This window comes from Zophobas morio, unplaced genomic scaffold (genome assembly GCF_036711695.1).
Source record: "Zophobas morio isolate AGI-343-1 ecotype UQ-CSIRO unplaced genomic scaffold, CSIRO_AGI_Zmor_V1 ptg000471l, whole genome shotgun sequence".
Taxonomy (NCBI): domain Eukaryota; kingdom Metazoa; phylum Arthropoda; class Insecta; order Coleoptera; family Tenebrionidae; genus Zophobas; species Zophobas morio.
In genome coordinates, this window is record NW_026972574.1 from 75,701 (window position 1) to 95,517 (window position 19,817).

Sequence of the window (19,817 nt, forward strand, 5' to 3'; positions counted from 1 at the left end):
TAAATATATGTATATATGATTTCCTAATTCGAAAATAATACAATATAATTTACACTTAAAAAAAGACACAGAAACTATAAACTGTCGTTGTTTTTTCTTTCTTCAGGCGTTGACTAGAATGCCGTAGCCACTCTGAGCAGCGTTGTTCTACTTCTTTTTCTATTGTGGAATGGGTCTTCATTGTAATTTCTTCAAAAATAAAAATTGTAATAATTATACTTATTGCAAAAAAAAAATACCTTTCATAATATTCATTGTTTTTGTCCCAGCCATTTTGGAATTTTCCTACCGAACAAACAAGCTACAGCAAATTCACTGAATTTTTTTTTTAATATACCCCCCACATTGTTCTTTTTCCCATTACCACCTATCTGGGACGATAGCAGTTCCTGAAATAAGAAAAGAAGAAAATATTTTTATGTGTATATATCGAGTGACTCTGAAATAAGTTCGGAAAATAAAACCACAACATCACGAAGTAGAGAAAATTTTAAGTAATTTCTTTTATCTAGTCCTAATTCAGGGGAAAAAATATCAAGATCTACACCTCATTCAGTGCCATTTGTTTTCATCTAAGCAACACACAGCAAAAATAAAGAAAAAATTTAGTCACAATTGAAACTGAATAAATCATTGCCGCATGATTTACATTCAACAAGATGTTCCGTATTTGTTTCTTGAAACTGGAGCAGCAATTTAATTACTTTGAATCCGTGTGACAATTAAAAGTTTTTTTTTTCCGAATCTATTTGGAAGTCACCGCGTATGTATAACATACAGGGTGCTTCACTATAAGACTTTTCTGCAACCCACTATGTATGTAACGTGTTAAGCGAAATGTGTCATGTTTAGTAGGTGACTAAAAAGTGTTATAGTATTACAGGCATCTACCTGTATATAATATCCAAAATTATGTTATATGTAAGTACATATAAATATATTTAGTCCAGTCATTTTAGCATAAAAAAGGGATCAACCTCGGAATGAGAGACAATAAGCTGAATTTTTGTATACGCCTTAATTTTGGCGTTCTAAAAGTTGTCTCAAAAGTCTCATAAAATCTCGTGTCTGCGTCGTAAGTTATTCAAGGTCAAAAGTCAAGATAAACAGTTTTTTGCAATTATCTCAGTTTGTATTGCTCCAATGATTTTAACAATTATTATCATAATTGTAGAGCACAAAATTTGGAACAAATTTGATTTGAAATATTTTTTCATGCGCTCAATCGTTTTTGAGATAGAGGACAGTGAGCGCGCAGCGCTCGTCCATACGTACTGTAATGCAATCAACCGTGAATATCTGTGAATACTACCTTGAATTTTGAATAATTTGTATTATTAATCAATTAATACATTGTATTTAATAACATTTTACATATTTTCAATATATTCATAGAATAATACTTACCTACTTTGTGTAATTAAAAACTCATTTAATGAAATATTTATTATATATCTCAATTTATTTATATCTTTAAAATGTGTAAGTTTTTAAATACTTATTTTTCTATCATGATTATAACTGGAAGGTCTGGAAACAACAATTCAGGGCACCGAAGATGACGACGATGAAACAGAAATTCCCGAACGTCCAGAAGATAACGGTGAAGAAGAAGAAAATTGATACTTTTGTTCTTTAAATTATTAAAAATTTACAGATTTTCACTGCAATTCAATTTCAATCGTAAGAAATGTACAGCTGCTGAATAAAGATAAAATTAAAATATATTAACTCGTTTTACTTCCTTAAAATTTACTTTGAAAAAATTAATATAACTTTAAGATATATAATAATCTAACCTAAGATATACCTACAATAAATATGTCATTTAAAGAGTTTTTAATTACACAAAGTAGGTAAGTATCATTAAATAAATGTATTGAAAATATGCAAAATGTTATTAAATGCAATGTATTAACTGATAAATAATACAAATTTTTCAAAATTCAAGGTAGTATTCACAGATATTCACGGTTGATTGCATTACAGTATGTATGGATGAACGCTGCGCGCCCACTGCCCTCTATCTCAAAAACGATTAAGTGTATCAAAAAATGTTTCAAAAAAAATTTGTCCCAAATTTTGTGCTCTACAATTATGATAATAAGTGTTAACATCATTAGAGCAATAGAAACCGAGATAATCGCAAAATAATGTTTTTCTTGACCTTTGACCTTGAATAACTTACGACGCAGACACGAGATTTTATGAGACTTTTGAGACAACTTTTAGAACGCTAAAATGAAGGTATATACGAAAATTCAGCTTATTATCTCTTATTCCGAGGTTGATCGCTAATTTGACTGGACTAATTGTATTTTTTTAACTTACAAAGAAACCTGCTTGTTGTAGTAGGCAGAGATAGTCTTCTAATTCCTCAAAATTTGGTTACTTGTGGTCTTGGCGGCATATCTTCTATTACTGTTTTCTTTTTGATTTGTCACATTTGATGACGTTTTCATATTGGAGATTTGTTCACTCGTTTCCTTTAGAATTTCTTTTATTTCGCACATATTTTTTGTATTTGTTTCAAGTCTAGAGTAAAATTATGTTCATTAGCACCTAGTTCATAAAAAATTGCAGTAACATACCTTTGCAACATGTTATGGCAAAGCACCTCACTCTCAAAAACAATCACCGTACGTTCTTCAAAATCAGCGGGAGTATCTTCAGTGATTAATGGTGGTATTTCCAGCTTGTCTGAAAAAACTGTTGTTGTTATTTACGTACAATTATCAAAAACAACAGAAGCATGTAAAAATTAAAATGATTACTTCATTAGAATTATACTAACTTACCTAGTGTAAATTCAACCCACGCTGAATGGCACAATTTCACAAAACTGCATTAAAAATGAAGTGAGTTACGGATTCACGAGAAAGGTTCGGTGGTTGTAAACGAAATGGCTAAATGGAATTCGACAGCTTCACTGTGAGTGTGAAGTGCAATAACCATAAATGCGGAAAAAAGGGATCGTCGACTCATAGACAAACCAAACCAACAAAGGTCCGACTGCACCCCCCAAACATCTGGTGGATAGTAAATGCAGAAGTTGAGCGTTATTTTTTTATTAGATAAAATAAATTTAATAAAATCAAAATTAACCACTCTCTAGTTTTTTTGCTACCCATCATCGCTTTATAAACGTCTTTATAAAATCAAAATTCGACGAATGAACTCTTCAAAACCTTGTCTCGTTTCAGGGACAATGGGCAAAGAATTTTTATGGCTTTGTTTGTGTCGTTGGGTCTTCCCTATATTACCCCAGATGTTTAAGGTGACCAGACTTTCCGATGTGATCGGAACTCTATCGATTTCAATACTCTAATAATTCCTATTTCAAATTTCGTCTAATAAATGTTCCGATTAAAACATTCGTTCCGTGAATGTTCCGATTTCTATATAAATTTGATAAGAATAAAAATAAATCCTCGGATAAATCACTAATTTTCATGAATAGTAATTTTATTTTGTGAAAAATTGGGAACAAAACTTGTATCGATACGGTTGTCAGCACTGTTTTAAATGTCAGCATATGTCAGTACTACTGTTAGTATATTACAACTAAAAATATTCAAAGCAGTTATATATCAGATTACGATGGAAATGGAAACTAATGTTCCGATTTCGGACTTTTGAAATCTGGTCACCTTACAGATGTTCTATTTATAATTTGCCAAGCAGGTACTTACAAAATAACATTTCAAGTAAACAAGTTTACAGAAATAATTCTTAGAAATTATTACAATGAAAAAAACTTGTCTTTGGTATATTTCTAATAAAGCCGTTGTATTTTTCGCTCTGAATATAATTATTAATTAAGCATTACGAACTCACTGACGAAGGTCACTTTTTAAAGAATACGACGACCCACATCTAATTGACCATATAATCTTTAACAATAAATTTCAAATAATACCATAGTGGTTTTTTTAAATTTTGATAGGGTGTTGTAAAACTATTTCTGTTTCTGTTTTCATTCCAGGTACTGTATTTACGTGGGCAAAGGATGCCGCACGTGGGATTTTAGGGGCGGAAACGTATACCTGCTTAGATACTGTAAATACAGTGGTGTCCAACGAAGACAACAACAGAAACATACCCGATGTATTGATTATTAATTTAGAGAGCGGATTTTATGAAATTTGCATATCCGTTATTTTTTGCATATAAGTCTTGATATTTAATATGTGAACGAATCATGCTAATTAAAAATGAATACACATAGTTTGTTTATATCGTAGATTTCGATCCGATCGAATTTCGAGACGATCGAAATTGTCAAACTCACTTTAATCTACGGGCGTTTATATCACGGAAAACAGTCCGTTCGATCTACTAATTTGTAGTTTGAAATTGGTTTGAGTTTGACGTTTGGAGAAAGATAATAGTGTAACATTATTTCTTTTTATCTGTGAAGTGGTCAACATAAATAATAAACCTATAAAAGTTCAAGCCCGTTTACATCGCATCTTCAAGCATTTGAATTCGTCTTAGATCCGATCGGTTCGATTCGATCCGACTAGTTTGTCGGATCGAATTTTGATAGTCAATCCGCTTCAACATTCGATCTGCAGCGTTTATACCATTAGTTTCAATCGGATCGGACTGAGTCAATCGGCTTGAAATCCACGATATAAACTAAGTAACAGCTATAAAAAAATTGCATATTTGCATATATTTACCTTCTGCTGCATATTTCACGTAACGGGTCCATATTTTGCATTTTTATCAATTTTTGTGCTACTTTGAAAAAAAAATGCCATTCGATCGGCATTTTTCTAGAAAAACGAAATTTCACTAATCATATTGCAAATATTGTCCTGAGCTTCAAATAACTGGGAAAGGTTTGGGTTTTATAGTAGTTTCGAAGAACCACCGGGTGTTAAGCCATCCTTCCAGGTAAATTCGGGTCCTAATTACTTTTGGAAATACCGTTCATTTCAATATTTTTGTTCGTTGTATTAATGGTCTTTTATCATGGTCGAAGGGACGTTATCCTATTATTTTTCATCGTGAGTTTGCATTTAAGTATTTAAAGCGATAGAGATGTGTGTCAATGTGTAGATAACTCAAATTAATTTATGAATTAAACCTTTTCCTGAACTTACTCTTCAAGAAGGAACTGTGTTTTGTTGTGACTGCTCTAATCCGATAAGTATTTTTACATCTGTGGACGCAGTACGCAATTTTTCTACTTACAAATACATACTTTAGAATCACCGGAAAAATTTTTGTTAGAATATTTCGAAAAATATTTAAAAATAAATTGTTACCAAAATAGTAATTAAATAGTCGATTACTACTATTTTTTAATTCGTTCTGTTTACAAATATTTATTTTTGAGTATAAGAATGTTATCTTAAAAAATGTCATTTATTTGTCAGTGAGATCTAATTAAACACTTTGCAATGTGATTTATGTATTTTTTGTAATAAAAGGTGAGGTGTTTTTGCAATTTGTAAATAAATTTAGTTCGGTTATTACGCTTTTTTTATTTTTGGAGCATATGCAATTGCATATCTCTGCATATATTAAGAAAGTTATTGCATATTTGCATAAATTTGATGCATGTCATATGATCATATTTCCCAAAATTTTGCTGCATATTTTCCGCTCTCTAGTTATTATACATACACTCTATTACCGACATTAAAAAAAGTCTACACTATTTCGTCATATCTGCTGCTTTATTATCAGTTTTCAGTTAGTTACATATTGGATATGAAATTAAGTGAATTTTTTGAATAAATAATAATTTAAAGATCAACCACGAAAATACTCAATTATAATTATACATTATACATTACCAGTTTATTTTAGAGCCCAAGATTACATTGGAAGTGAAGAAATTATTTAATTCATTTTTATTTAAGAACGATATCGCTGACCTTGAAATAGATTAGTTTTTTAATTTCGATTTTTTTCTTTTTGTTGCTTTTGTTGCCGATCAACATATTTTGCATTAGAATTAATAAAATAATGAAATATATCATTTTATTTTTCGAGCTCATTTCAAAATTCTGTATATGTATAATTGTTCCTTTTTGGTAGTGACGCATAGGCAGAGGTTAAAAAATAATGTCTCATTACTAGTCTTAATTCGTATTACCTGTTAGATCGAACATTTTTTAATTCTGATCATAAACTATGTGCATTAAGTCTTTTGTTCTGTTTTATAAAGCGCAGGTCGTTATGGACATATAAAAATAAAATTATAAATAAATATAATTACAGGAAATATAATATGAAAAAAAAAATTAAGAGCAACTCACTATTGGCGTCATCTCGGTTGTGCAAGATTTAAGACAGGGAAGAAATTTCTTTTTTTAAGACTCAGCATCTTTTGTTTATGAATATACTATTTACTTGCAACACAAACATAAATAATAAATATAAAATAGAGCTATATAATACTCGATATGTATGTTTTTAAATGTTTTTTGCTGTTGCCCTGTCAGAAACGTTAATTTTCGATTTAACATGCCATTTTGTAAAATCAACTGAAAAACACTTTGCATAATTAACTAATAAAAATAAAATATTCCGAAGCATGTATTACCTGCCAACTATATCGCTGCGACACAATAATGAGACATCTAGTAAATGCAGTTAACATTAGGTGTTAGTTACATAACAGGGGTACCACAGTGTGATGATTAAATGCTTATATGCAAGCTATATCGCTGCGACATAATAATGAGATATGTAGTAAATGTAGTCAACATTACGTGTTTGTTACATAGCATGAGTACTCCATTGTGATGTTATATAGCTTACGTTCCAGGTATATCGTTAAGACATAATCATGCGATGTACTTATTGTTCTTTTGTGAGTACGTACCTGTCACGTCAACATCACAACTGGTTTACTGGGTACTTTTAAGCCACTCAGATACCCTATGGGCTCGGAAATTGCAACGAAACCATCAAATTTTAGCTAGAAACTGTATTTTTGGCGATTTTTATTGAATTTGAACTATATTTCAACGATTTTTGATGGTTCTGAGCCACCAAACACACTTAAAGCATGCAGAATCGACTCAGAATAGGAAAAGGAGACGTTTAGGTTAATTTTATGCATTCTGGCGTTCGTAGATACAAGAAAACTGTTATAATTCTTCAGAAACGTCACTTTTGAAGTGTTTTCTTGTACTTTTAAGCCACTCAGATACCCTACGGGCTCGGAAAGTGCAACGAAACCGTCAAATTTTAGCTAGAAACTGTATTTTTGTCGATTTTTATTGAATTTGAACTATATTTCAACGATTTTTGATGGTTCTGAGCCACCAAACACACTTAAAGCATGCAGAATCGACTCAGAATAGGAAAAGGAGACGTTTAGGTCAATTTTATGCATTCTGGCGTTCGTAGATACAAGAAAACTGTTAAAATTCTTCAGAAACGCCACTTTTGAAGTGTTTTCTTGTACTTCTAAGCCACTCAGATACCCTACGGGCTCGGAAAGCGCAACGAAACCATAAAATTTTAGCTAGAAACTGTATTTTTGTCGATTTTTATTGAATTTGAACTATATTTCAACGATTTTTGATGGTTCTGAGCCACCAAACACACTTAAAGCATGCAGTATCGACTCAGAATGGGAAAAGGAGACGTTTAGGTCAATTTTATGCATTCTTGCGTTCGTAGATACAAGAAAACTGTTAAAATTCTTCAGAAACGTCACTTTTGAAGTGTTTTCTTGTACTTTTAAGCCACTCAGATACCCTATGGGCACGGAAAGTGCAACGAAACCATCAAATTTTAGCTAGAAACTGTATTTTTGTCGATTTTTATTGAATTTGAACTATATTTCAAAGATTTTTGATGGTTCTGAGTCACCAAACACACTATTCTTGTACTTTTAAGCCACTCAGATACCCAATGGGCTCGGAAAGTGCAACGAAACCATCAAATTTTAGCTAGAAACTGTCTTTTGTCGATTTTTATTGAATTTGAACAATATTTCAACGATTTTTGATGGTTCTGAGCCACCAAACACACTTAAAGCATGCAGAATCGACTCAGAATAGGAAAAGGAGACGTTTAGGTCAATTTTATGAATCTGGCGTTCGTAGATACAAGAAAACTGTTAAAATTCTTCAGAAACGTCACTTTTGAAGTGTTTTCTTGTACTTTTAAGCCACTCAGATACCCTACGGGCTCGGAAAGCGCAACGAAACCATCAAATTTTAGCTAGAAACTGTATTTTTGTCGATTTTTATTGAATTTGAACTATATTTCAACGATTTTTGATGGTTCTGAGCCACCAAACACACTTAAAGCATGCAGAATCGACTCAGAATAGGAAAAGGAGACGTTTAGGTCAATTTTATGCATTCTGGCGTTCGTAGATAGAAGAAAACTGTTAAAATTCTTCAGAAACGTCACTTTTGAAGTGTTTTCTTGTACTTTTAAGCCACTCAGATAACCTACGGGCTCGGAAAGTGCAACGAAACTATCAAATTTTAGCTAGAAACTGTATTTTTGTCGATTTTTATTGAATTTGAACTATATTTCAACGATTTTTGATGGTTCTGAGCCACCAAACACACTTAAAGCATGCAGTATCGACTCAGAATGGGAAAAGGAGACGTTTAGGTCAATTTTATGCATTCTTGCGTTCGTAGATACAAGAAAACTGTTAAAATTCTCCAGAAACGTCACTTTTGAAGTGTTTTCTTGTGCTTTTAAGCCACTCAGATACCCTACGGTCTCGGAAAGTGCAAAGAAACCATCAAATTTTAGCTAGAAACTGTATTTTTGTCGATTTTTATTGAATTTGAACCATATTTCAACGATTTTTGATGGTTCTGAGCCACCAAACACACTTAAAGCATGTAGAATCGACTCAGAATTGGAAAAGAAAACGTTAAGGTCAATTTTATGCATTCTGGCGTTCGTAGATACAAGAAAACTGTTAAAATTCTCCAGAAACGTCACTTTTGAAGTGTTTTCTTGTACTTTTCAGCCACTCAGATACCCTACGGGCTCGGAAAGTGCAACGAAACCATCAAATTTTAGCTAGAAACTGTATTTTTGTCGATTTTTATTGAATTTGAACTATATTTCAAGTATTTTTGATGGTTCTGAGCCACCAAACACACTTTTCTTGTACTTTTAAGCCACTCAGATACCCTATGGGCACGGAAAGTGCAACGAAACCATCAAATTTTAGCTAGAAACTGTATTTTTGTCGATTTTTATTGAATTTGAACTATATTTCAACGATTTTTGATGGTTCTGAGCCACCAAACACACTTAAAGCATGCAGAATCGACTCAGAATAGGAAAAGGAGACGTTTAGGTCAATTTTATGCATTCTGGCGTTCGTAGATACAAGAAAACTGTTAAAATTCTTCAGAAACGTCACTTTTGAAGTGTTTTCTTGTACTTTTAAGCCACTCAGATACCCAACGGGCTCGGAAAGTGCAACGAAACCATCAAATTTTAGCTAGAAACTGTATTTTTGTCAATTTTTATTGAATTTGAACTATATTTCAACGATTTTTGATGGTTCTGAGCCACCAAACACACTTAAAGCATGCAGAATCGACTCAGAATAGGAAAAGGAGACGTTTAGGTCAATTTTATGCATTCTGGCGTTCGTAGATACAAGAAAACTGTTAAAATTCTTCAGAAACGTCACTTTTGAAGTGTTTTCTTGTACTTTTAAGCCACTCAGATACCCTACGGGCTCGGAAAGTGCAACGAAACCATCAAATTTTAGCTAGAAACTGTATTTTTGTCGATTTTTATTGAATTTGAACTATATTTCAACGATTTTTGATGGTTCTGAGACACCAAACACACTTAAAGCATGCAGAATCGACTCAGAATAGGAAAAGGAGACGTTTAGGTCAATTTTATGCATTCTGGCGTTCGTAGATAGAAGAAAACTGTTAAAATTCTTCAGAAACGTCACTTTTGAAGTGTTTTCTTGTACTTTTAAGCCACTCAGATACCCTACGGGCTCGGAAAGTGCAACGAAACTATCAAATTTTAGCTAGAAACTGTATTTTTGTCGATTTTTATTGAATTTGAACTATATTTCAACGATTTTTGATGGTTCTGAGCCACCAAACACACTTAAAGCATGCAGTATCGACTCAGAATGGGAAAAGGAGACGTTTAGGTCAATTTTATGCATTCTTGCGTTCGTAGATACAAGAAAACTGTTAAAATTCTTCAGAAACGTCACTTTTGAAGTGTTTTCTTGTGCTTTTAAGCCACTCAGATACCCTACGGTCTCGGAAAGTGCAAAGAAACCATCAAATTTTAGCTAGAAACTGTATTTTTGTCGATTTTTATTGAACTTGAACCATATTTCAACGATTTTTGATGGTTCTGAGCCACCAAACACACTTAAAGCATGCAGAATCGACTCAGAATTGGAAAAGAAAACGTTAAGGTCAATTTTATGCATTCTGGCGTTCGTAGATACAAGAAAACTGTTAAAATTCTTCAGAAACGTCACTTTTGAAGTGTTTTCTTGTACTTTTAAGCCACTCAGATACCCTACGGGCTCGGAAAGTGCAACGAAACCATCAAATTTTAGCTAGAAACTGTATTTTTGTCGATTTTTATTGAATTTGAACTATATTTCAAGTATTTTTGATGGTTCTGAGCCACCAAACACACTTTTCTTGTACTTTTAAGCCACTCAGATACCCTATGGGCACGGAAAGTGCAACGAAACCATCAAATTTTAGCTAGAAACTGTATTTTTGTCGATTTTTATTGAATTTGAACTATATTTCAACGATTTTTGATGGTTCTGAGCCACCAAACACACTTTTCTTGTACTTTTAAGCCACTCAGATACCCTATGGGCTCGGAAAGTGCAACGAAACCATCAAATTTTAGCTAGAAACTGTATTTTTGTCGATTTTTATTGAATTTGAACGATATTTCAACGATTTTTGATGGTTCTGAGCCACCAAACACACTTAAAGCATGCAGAATCGACTCAGAATAGGAAAAGGAGACGTTTAGGTCAATTTTATGAATCTGGCGTTCGTAGATACAAGAAAACTGTTAAAATTCTTCAGAAACGTCACTTTTGAAGTGTTTTCTTGTACTTTTAAGCCACTCAGATACCCAACGGGCTCGGAAAGTGCAACGAAACCATCAAATTTTAGCTAGAAACTGTATTTTTGTCGATTTTTATTGAATTTGAACTATATTTCAACGATTTTTGATGGTTCTGAGCCACCAAACACACTTAAAGCATGCAGAATCGACTCAGAATAGGAAAAGGAGACGTTTAGGTAAATTTTATGCATTCTGGCGTTCGTAGATACAAGAAAACTGTTAAAATTCTACAGAAACGTCACTTTTGAAGTGTTTTCTTGTACTTTTAAGCCACTCAGATACCCTATGGGCTCGGAAAGTGCAACGAAACCATCAAATTTTAGCTAGAAACTGTATTTTTGTCGATTTTTATTGAATTTGAACTATATTTCAACGATTTTTGATGGTTCTGAGCCACCAAACACACTTAAAGCATGCAGAATCGACTCAGAATAGGAAAAGGAGACGTTTAGGTCAATTTTATGCATTCTGGCGTTCGTAGATACAAGAAAACTGTTAAAATTCTTCAGAAACGTCACTTTTGAAGTGTTTTCTTGTACTTTTAAGCCACTCAGATACCCAACGGGCTCGGAAAGTGCAACGAAACCATCAAATTTTAGCTAGAAACTGTATTTTTGTCGATTTTTATTGAATTTGAACTATATTTCAACGATTTTTGATGGTTCTGAGCCACCAAACACACTTTTCTTGTACTTTTAAGCCACTCAGATACCCTATGGGCTCGGAAAGTGCAACGAAACCATCAAATTTTAGCTAGAAACTGTATTTTTGTCGATTTTTATTGAATTTGAACGATATTTCAACGATTTTTGATGGTTCTGAGCCACCAAACACACTTAAAGCATGCAGAATCGACTCAGAATAGGAAAAGGAGACGTTTAGGTCAATTTTATGAATCTGGCGTTCGTAGATACAAGAAAACTGTTAAAATTCTTCAGAAACGTCACTTTTGAAGTGTTTTCTTGTACTTTTAAGCCACTCAGATACCCAACGGGCTCGGAAAGTGCAACGAAACCATCAAATTTTAGCTAGAAACTGTATTTTTGTCGATTTTTATTGAATTTGAACTATATTTCAACGATTTTTGATGGTTCTGAGCCACCAAACACACTTAAAGCATGCAGAATCGACTCAGAATAGGAAAAGGAGACGTTTAGGTAAATTTTATGCATTCTGGCGTTCGTAGATACAAGAAAACTGTTAAAATTCTACAGAAACGTCACTTTTGAAGTGTTTTCTTGTACTTTTAAGCCACTCAGATACCCTATGGGCTCGGAAAGTGCAACGAAACCATCAAATTTTAGCTAGAAACTGTATTTTTGTCGATTTTTATTGAATTTGAACTATATTTCAACGATTTTTGATGGTTCTGAGCCACCAAACACACTTAAAGCATGCAGAATCGACTCAGAATAGGAAAAGGAGACGTTTAGGTCAATTTTATGCATTCTGGCGTTCGTAGATACAAGAAAACTGTTAAAATTCTTCAGAAACGTCACTTTTGAAGTGTTTTCTTGTACTTTTAAGCCACTCAGATACCCAACGGGCTCGGAAAGTGCAACGAAACCATCAAATTTTAGCTAGAAACTGTATTTTTGTCGATTTTTATTGAATTTGAACTATATTTCAACGATTTTTGATGGTTCTGAGCCACCAAACACACTTAAAGCATGCAGAATCGACTCAGAATAGGAAAAGGAGACGTTTAGGTCAATTTTATGCATTCTGGCGTTCGTAGATACAAGAAAACTGTTAAAATTCTTCAGAAACGTTACTTTTGAAGTGTTTTCTTGTACTTTTAAGCCACTCAGATACCACACGGGCTCGGAAAGTGCAACGAAACCATCAAATTTTAGCTAGAAACTGTATGTTAGCGCCATCTATCGGCGGCATAACAGAGAGAGAGAGAGCGGTGCGCGGTTTTAAAAGTACGAGTACGACCCTTTGACGTTTAACGTGCGCGTGCAATAAGGGACGCGTAGAAAAAGACACGAGGTGAAACCCGCTGGCGCCAGCAGAAGACGCAAGACAACCACCCCGAGTCTCATCCTCTTCTCCAAGAAAACTCATCCACCAGGTAGGATTTTCATCCCTCTTATATTTCTTCATCTCAACTCAAATAAATTGGCTAGTTGCCTCGCTCGCAACATATTGGTCCTTCGAGCCGGATCATTCCTCTGAATACAGTCCATTTCGCAATACATGTTGTTTAAATCATTCATTTCTGGTAGTTTTTGCTCTCTTTATCGTACCCGGCGACAGTCGAAGTTTTTCTTCACTCGAGCATCCTTATCGCAAACCGCTTTTTGTCTCCTCGTTGCTTATTGGTTTGTTTACAATTCAATCGTGTGATTTGTTTACAAAATGCCCACACCCGAAGAAATCCTTACCGAGCTGGAGGGATTACGCATTAAACGTGAATCACTATTTGCTAGAATTCAGAACGTTCTGGATTCTTCTCGAACCCTAACCTCAGAAAATGTTCGCTTGTTTCGACCTCGAATTGATAAATTAGTGGAATTGGAGGCAAGATTTGAGGGAATTCAAGATCAAATAATCGACCGCAATTCGCAAATAAAAATTGCTGCAGATAAATTGGAGGTTCTAAATGTCCAAAAAGCATGTGATAATATCATCTACGAAGTTCGTGGAAAATATATGGATCTGATTCGAAGTATGCCAGCCTCGAGCGATACCAGTTCAGCCCCACACACGTCCACGGCTAGCAAATCCTCTCTACCTAATATTGCCATTCCAAAGTTCAGCGGAAAGATCGAAGATTGTAATAATTTTATTTCTTTGTTTACTTCAATTATTCACAAAAACGCAACGCTTTCATCAGCGGAGAAATTTGTTTATTTGCGATCACTGCTTCATTCCGACGCATTAGCAGTCATTTCGGCGCTCGAAGTCACTCCCGAAAATTACGACCTTGCCTTCGCAGCTCTACAAAATCGTTACCAAAACAAAAGAAGACTCGCCATTCATTATCTTTCCCAAATCAAAAATTTTACTGGTTCATCTTTGAACACCCGCAACGGCCTTCAACACTTTCTCAACATTCATTCAAACTCCATAAACGCTTTGAGAGCTCTGAATATTCCCGATCTTGCTGACTTTCTCTTGTTCCAAATGGTTTCTGAAAACCTTGATACGAATATTCGTAAAGCCTTTGAAGCCAAAATACAGAGTAACAGCATTCCCACGTATAAAGAATTAATCGACTTCGTAACAGAACAATGCAAGACATTTGAAGTTGTCGGCGCTGCTGAAACCTCCAACACGAGCAAATCGCGCTTAAAATCTCTACCATCCAAGCGCCCCAACTCTTTCCTTACTAAAACGAAGGAAAATAATAGCCCTGGAAGCTCTCGAAAGGGACTACCACCTGCACCGACGTGTCCATTATGCCAAAGTAGTCATTCACTATCACGTTGTGAAGAATTTCTCGCCCAAGGTATCCAACAAAAATATGATACGATAAAATCTCTCAAACGATGTTTCAACTGCCTGGGTAACCATTTCCTAACCTCTTGTGCTTCTACAAATACGTGTAAACACTGCAATGGCAAACATCACACACTCTTGCATGCAGAGAAGGACAGTACAAAGGAAATTCCACCGAATAGTACTACTGTAACACTATCCTGTCGAACTACGAACAACCTGCTTCCCCATCATGTTTTATTAGGAACAGTACAGCTTTTTATTCAAGATGAAGCTGGAATCTTTTGGCCAATTCGAGCAGTTGTTGATCCTGGATCGCAAATCTCCGCGATAACTTTAAGAACAGTGAACAGATTGGGTCTTAGGCGATCGCAAGCAAAAAATATCGAGGTAAGTGGTATATCAGGATCATACACAAAAACCCAAGGAATAGTGAACTGCATTTTACGTTCCAAATATTCATCTGAAAGTCTCAAGGTCAATGCTGTGGTGTTAACATCCATCGCCAATAAATTGCCTACGCTTCCTCTACCAACTTCTATTCGTCAAAAATTTATGGAAATCGACCTTGCCGATTCTTCCTTTGATCAACCTTCAAAAATAGATTTTCTTATCGGTGCAGATATTTACCCACATATTTTATCACCTCATTCACCACATATAATTTCCGGGAATCCTTCTGCGATTCGAACACTTTTTGGTTGGATAATAATGGGAAATACCTCAATAGAACACCCTACTACCTCTTCAGTTTCGTTACTCGTCGTCAACCCTTCACTGGATTCTTTATTACGACAATTCTGGGAGCAAGAAGAAATTGAGATTTCAAAACCTGTTAATCCTGATGACGTATTTTGTGAAGAACACTTTCTTCAAACCCACTCTCGTGATGCTTCTGGCAGATATTCTGTGTCTTTACCCTTCAAAAAAGGATGTACTTCCCTTGGTGTAAATAGACACATTGCCATGAAGAGCTTCTTTAACTTGGAAAAGCGTTTACATAAACAACCCGGAACCGAAGCGCCGTATCAAGCCTTCCTTACTGAATATGAAGATCTACGCCACATGAATGTCATTACAAAGCCATCGTCCTACATTTTGCCTCACCATTGTGTTTTCAAGCAAACGAGTTCTTCCACTAAAATAAGAGTCGTTTTCAATGGATCAGCTCTCGATTCCAAAGGAAGCTCATTAAACGAACGCTTACTACCCGGCCCTAAACTGCAAAATGATTTGTCCGATATTTTGATATCTTTTCGAGTTCACGAAGTTGCCATTTGCGCTGATATCCGCATGATGTACCGGCAAATCATGCTAGTACCTCAAGATCGACAGTTCCAGCATATCTTTTGGAGATCAAAACCCAACCTTCCTGTCCAAGAGTATGAGCTTAATACCGTTACTTATGGACTAACCTCATCCGCATATCTCGCACAGAGAGTTCTTCATCAATTAGTCACTGATGAAGGAGCACAATATCCTCTCGCCTCAAATGCATTGATTGCGCACAGTTATCTGGACGATATTGTGACTGGAGCTGCTTCAATGAAAGAAGCGGAAAAGCTTAAAACCGAACTGATTAACCTTTTGTCCAAAGGTGGATTCGAGCTAAGAAAATGGTGCAGCAACCTTCCTGAATCACTGAATTCTCTGCCTGCACAGTATCTTGAAAATCCCATAGTATTTTCGACAGAAGAATCTGCATTTAAAATTCTTGGGCTCATGTGGGAACCAAATTCGGACAATTTCACATACCACACTCATCAATTTCAAGGTCCTTCCACGAAAAGAACTATTCTCTCTTACATCTCTCAGATTTTTGATCCTCTCGGCTGGTTGACGCCCGTGGTTTTTTGGGCTAAACATTTCTTACAACAATTATTGCTCTTTCAGTGTGATTGGGACGAACCGCTGAATCCAATTCTCCGACATCAATGGGAGACATTTGTTGCAGAAATCCACCTTCTCCAACAAATCAAGATTCCAAGAAAATTCCCAAATGATTATCAGCAACTCCTATTAATAGGCTTCTGCGATGCTTCCTAAAAGGGGTTCGCCGCGTGTATTTACCTCTGTTTCTTACGTGACAGCTCTAATTACACCATACTTCTCAAAGCAAAGAGCAAAGTTGCACCCCTCACACCGCTAAGCATTCCTCGCCTTGAACTCTCAGGAGCACTGCTGTTAGCGAAGTTATTTGTCTCCGTTCGAAAATCTCTTTCTACTTTCAAGATGGAAGAAACTCTACTATACACTGATGCTCAAATCGTCTTAGCCTGGCTACAAACTATGCCTCATATTTTAAAACCCTTTGTAGCTAATCGAGTAGTTAAAATAATTGAGCTTACCAATCCTGAAAGCTGGTATTACATAAGCTCTAAAGAGAACTGCGCAGACGCCGCTTCCCGGGGAATGACTCCTCAACAATTATCTACTTTTCCTTCTTGGATTTATGGACCAGAATTCTTATCACAACCGCCTAACAAGTGGCCCCGTCAAAGAACATCTATCCCTGATAGCGATATTCCCGAGAAGCGCAAGGGCAAGATTGTTCTTAATGTGCACACCACTGAAGACGTTCTTTGTAAATTCTCCTCACTTGTTCGACTTCAAAGAGTTTTTGCGTATGTACGACGATTTATCAATAATGCTCGATACCATAATCAACGCAAAACTGGAGCCCTTTTTTGAATGAACTGCGAGAAGCATTAATATCCTGCGTTTTCATCGTTCAGCGACATTACTATGTTGACATCATTGAGAAACTCAAGAATAACATATCTATACCCACAGCTTTATCAAAATTGTCACCATTCTTGGATACAGCTGGGCTCCTCAGGGTGGGCGGACGTCTACGTCATTCTTATCTTCCATTTGAACAAAAACATCCACTTCTACTTCCCAAACACTCACATTTGTCTGCTCTTATTTGCGATTTCTATCACCTGTACTCTTTACATTCTGGGCCTTTAACCGTACAAGCTCTTATCTCCCAAAAATTTTGGATAGTTTCCCTGCGTTCTTTATTACGTCAGCGAATACACAGATGTTTAACTTGCCATAGATTCAAGGCAACTCCGGCTCAGCCTATCATGGCAGATCTTCCTGCATATAGAACTCAACTGGTGCGAGCATTTTTACAAGTTGGCACCGATTTCGGCGGACCCTTTCTTGTGAAAGAAAGTAAACGCCGTAGCGCCCGAATCTATAAAGGGTATTTATGCTTATTTGTTTGCATGAGCACCAAAGCCACTCATCTCGAATTTGTCACTGAGCTTTCTACTTCTGCCTTTTTAGCTGCCTTTGATCGATTTGTATCACGACGTGGCCTTCCTCAAACCATTTATTCCGATTGTGGACGAAACTATATTGGAGCAGCAAACCATTTAAAGGAAATAACCAGATTTTTACATGAACATAAGGATCAAATTTTCTCCTCCTTGTCGGCCAAACAAATAAACTGGAATTTCAACCCTCCCACTGCATCCAACTTCGGCGGAATTTGGGAGGCTGGAATAAAATCCGCTAAAAACCTCCTGAAGCGACTTATCAAAGATACAGCACATACCTTCGAGGAATATACAACTTTATTCGCTCGTATAGAAGCCACATTGAACAGCCGACCATTATGTTCAGTTTCTTTCGACCCCATGGAAAACATTGATTATTTGAGTCCTGGACATTTCCTTATAGGATCACCGCTACTTTCTCCTCCCGAACCCGATATACCAGGAAACATAACTTTTAAATGCCGTTGGCAGCGCCTTCGTCAACTTTTCCAACAGTTTTGGCGTCGTTGGACGCAAGAATACCTACATACACAAACTCAAAGGCGCAAATGGCACCGTAGTGCACCTAACATTCAAGAAGGTGACGTCGTATTCATGTGTGGAATCAATACTCATCCATTATCATGGCCTATTGGTCGTGTTGAAACAGTCCAGCCTGGACCCGACGGAGTTGTCCGGGTCGTGAGAGTTAGGACTGCTTCAGGACAATATATTCGTCCCGTTAACAAACTCGTGACTTTACCCCCTCAGTAAAGTCTCCCCCTTTTTCTTTTTCTCCTTTATTTTTTCCCCTTTCTTTTCAGAATTCTCCTTTATTTTCTTTTTTCAGTAGTTATTATCTTTGGGATCTATTATCAATTCTTTATGTACTTGGTTATCATTCAACCGTCCCTAGAATTTATTCTCATTTTCCTAAAATTTTCCCCGAAAATTTGGTGGGCGGTTATGTTAGCGCCATCTATCGGCGGCATAACAGAGAGAGAGAGAGCGGTGCGCGGTTTTAAGAGTACGAGTACGACCCTTTGACGTTTAACGTGCGCGTGCAATAAGGGACGCGTAGAAAAAGACACGAGGTGAAACCCGCTGGCGCCAGCAGAAGACGCAAGACAACCACCCCGAGTCTCATCCTCTTCTCCAAGAAAACTCATCCGCCAGGTAGGATTTTCATCCCTCTTATATTTCTTCATTTCAACTCAAATAAATTGGCTAGTTGCCTCGCTCGCAACATGTATTTTTGTCGATTTTTATTGAATTTGAACTATATTTCAACGATTTTTGATGGTTCTGAGCCACCAAACACACTTAAAGCATGCAGAATCGACTCAGAATAGGAAAAGGAGACGTTTAGGTCAATTTTATGCATTCTGGCGTTCGTAGGGTATCTGAGTGGCTTAAAAGTACAAGAAAACACTTCAAAAGTGACGTTTCTGAAGAATTTTAACAGTTTTCTTGTATCTACGAACGCCAGAATGCATAAAATTGAACTAAACGTCTCCTTTTCCTATTCTGAGTCGATTCTGCATGCTTTAAGTGTGTTTGGTGGCTAGGAACCATCAAAAATCGTTGAAATATAGTTCAAATTCAATAAAAATCGACAAAAATACAGTTTCTAGCTAAAATTTGATGGTTTCGTTGCACTTTCCGAGCCCGTTGGGTATCTGAGTGGCTTAAAAGTACAAGAAAACACTTCAAAAGTGACGTTTCTGAAGAATTTTAACAGTTATCTTGTATCTACGAACGCCAGAATGCATAAAATTGATCTAAACGTCTCCTTTTCCTATTCTGAGTCGATTCTGCATGTTTTAAGTGTGTTTGGTGGCTCAGAACCATCAAAAATCGTTGAAATATAGTTCAAAAAGTGACGTTTCTGAAGAATTTTAACAGTTTTCTTGTATCTACGAACGGCAGAATGCATAAAATTGACCTAAACGTGTCCTTTGCCTATTCTGAGTCGATTCTGCATGCTTTAAGTGTGTTTGGTGGCTC

General features: G+C 35.8%; 2 protein-coding genes and 1 long non-coding RNA gene across 3 annotated transcripts; 2 read left to right on the forward strand and 1 right to left on the reverse strand.

Moving 5' to 3' along the window:
• Window positions 1-338: 338 nt before the first annotated feature.
• Window positions 339-2,734, reverse strand: LOC135120987 (uncharacterized). The gene is made up of 3 exons (XR_010278812.1): window positions 2,592-2,734; window positions 2,332-2,535; window positions 339-389 (listed from the first exon to the last, which is right to left on the reverse strand). It is a non-coding gene; the product is annotated as an uncharacterized LOC135120987 (long non-coding RNA).
• A 10,724-nt stretch (window positions 2,735-13,458) lies between these two features.
• Window positions 13,459-16,587, forward strand: LOC135120983 (uncharacterized). The gene has a single exon (XM_064045302.1). The coding sequence runs from the start codon at window positions 13,459-13,461 to the stop codon at window positions 16,585-16,587; it is 3,129 nt and encodes a 1,042-aa protein (XP_063901372.1).
• Window positions 16,588-17,633: 1,046 nt separating this feature from the next.
• LOC135120984 (uncharacterized) lies at window positions 17,634-18,584 on the forward strand. The gene is made up of 2 exons (XM_064045303.1): window positions 17,634-17,724; window positions 17,839-18,584. The coding sequence occupies exons 1-2, from the start codon at window positions 17,634-17,636 to the stop codon at window positions 18,582-18,584; spliced, it is 837 nt and encodes a 278-aa protein (XP_063901373.1).
• Window positions 18,585-19,817: the final 1,233 nt, after the last annotated feature.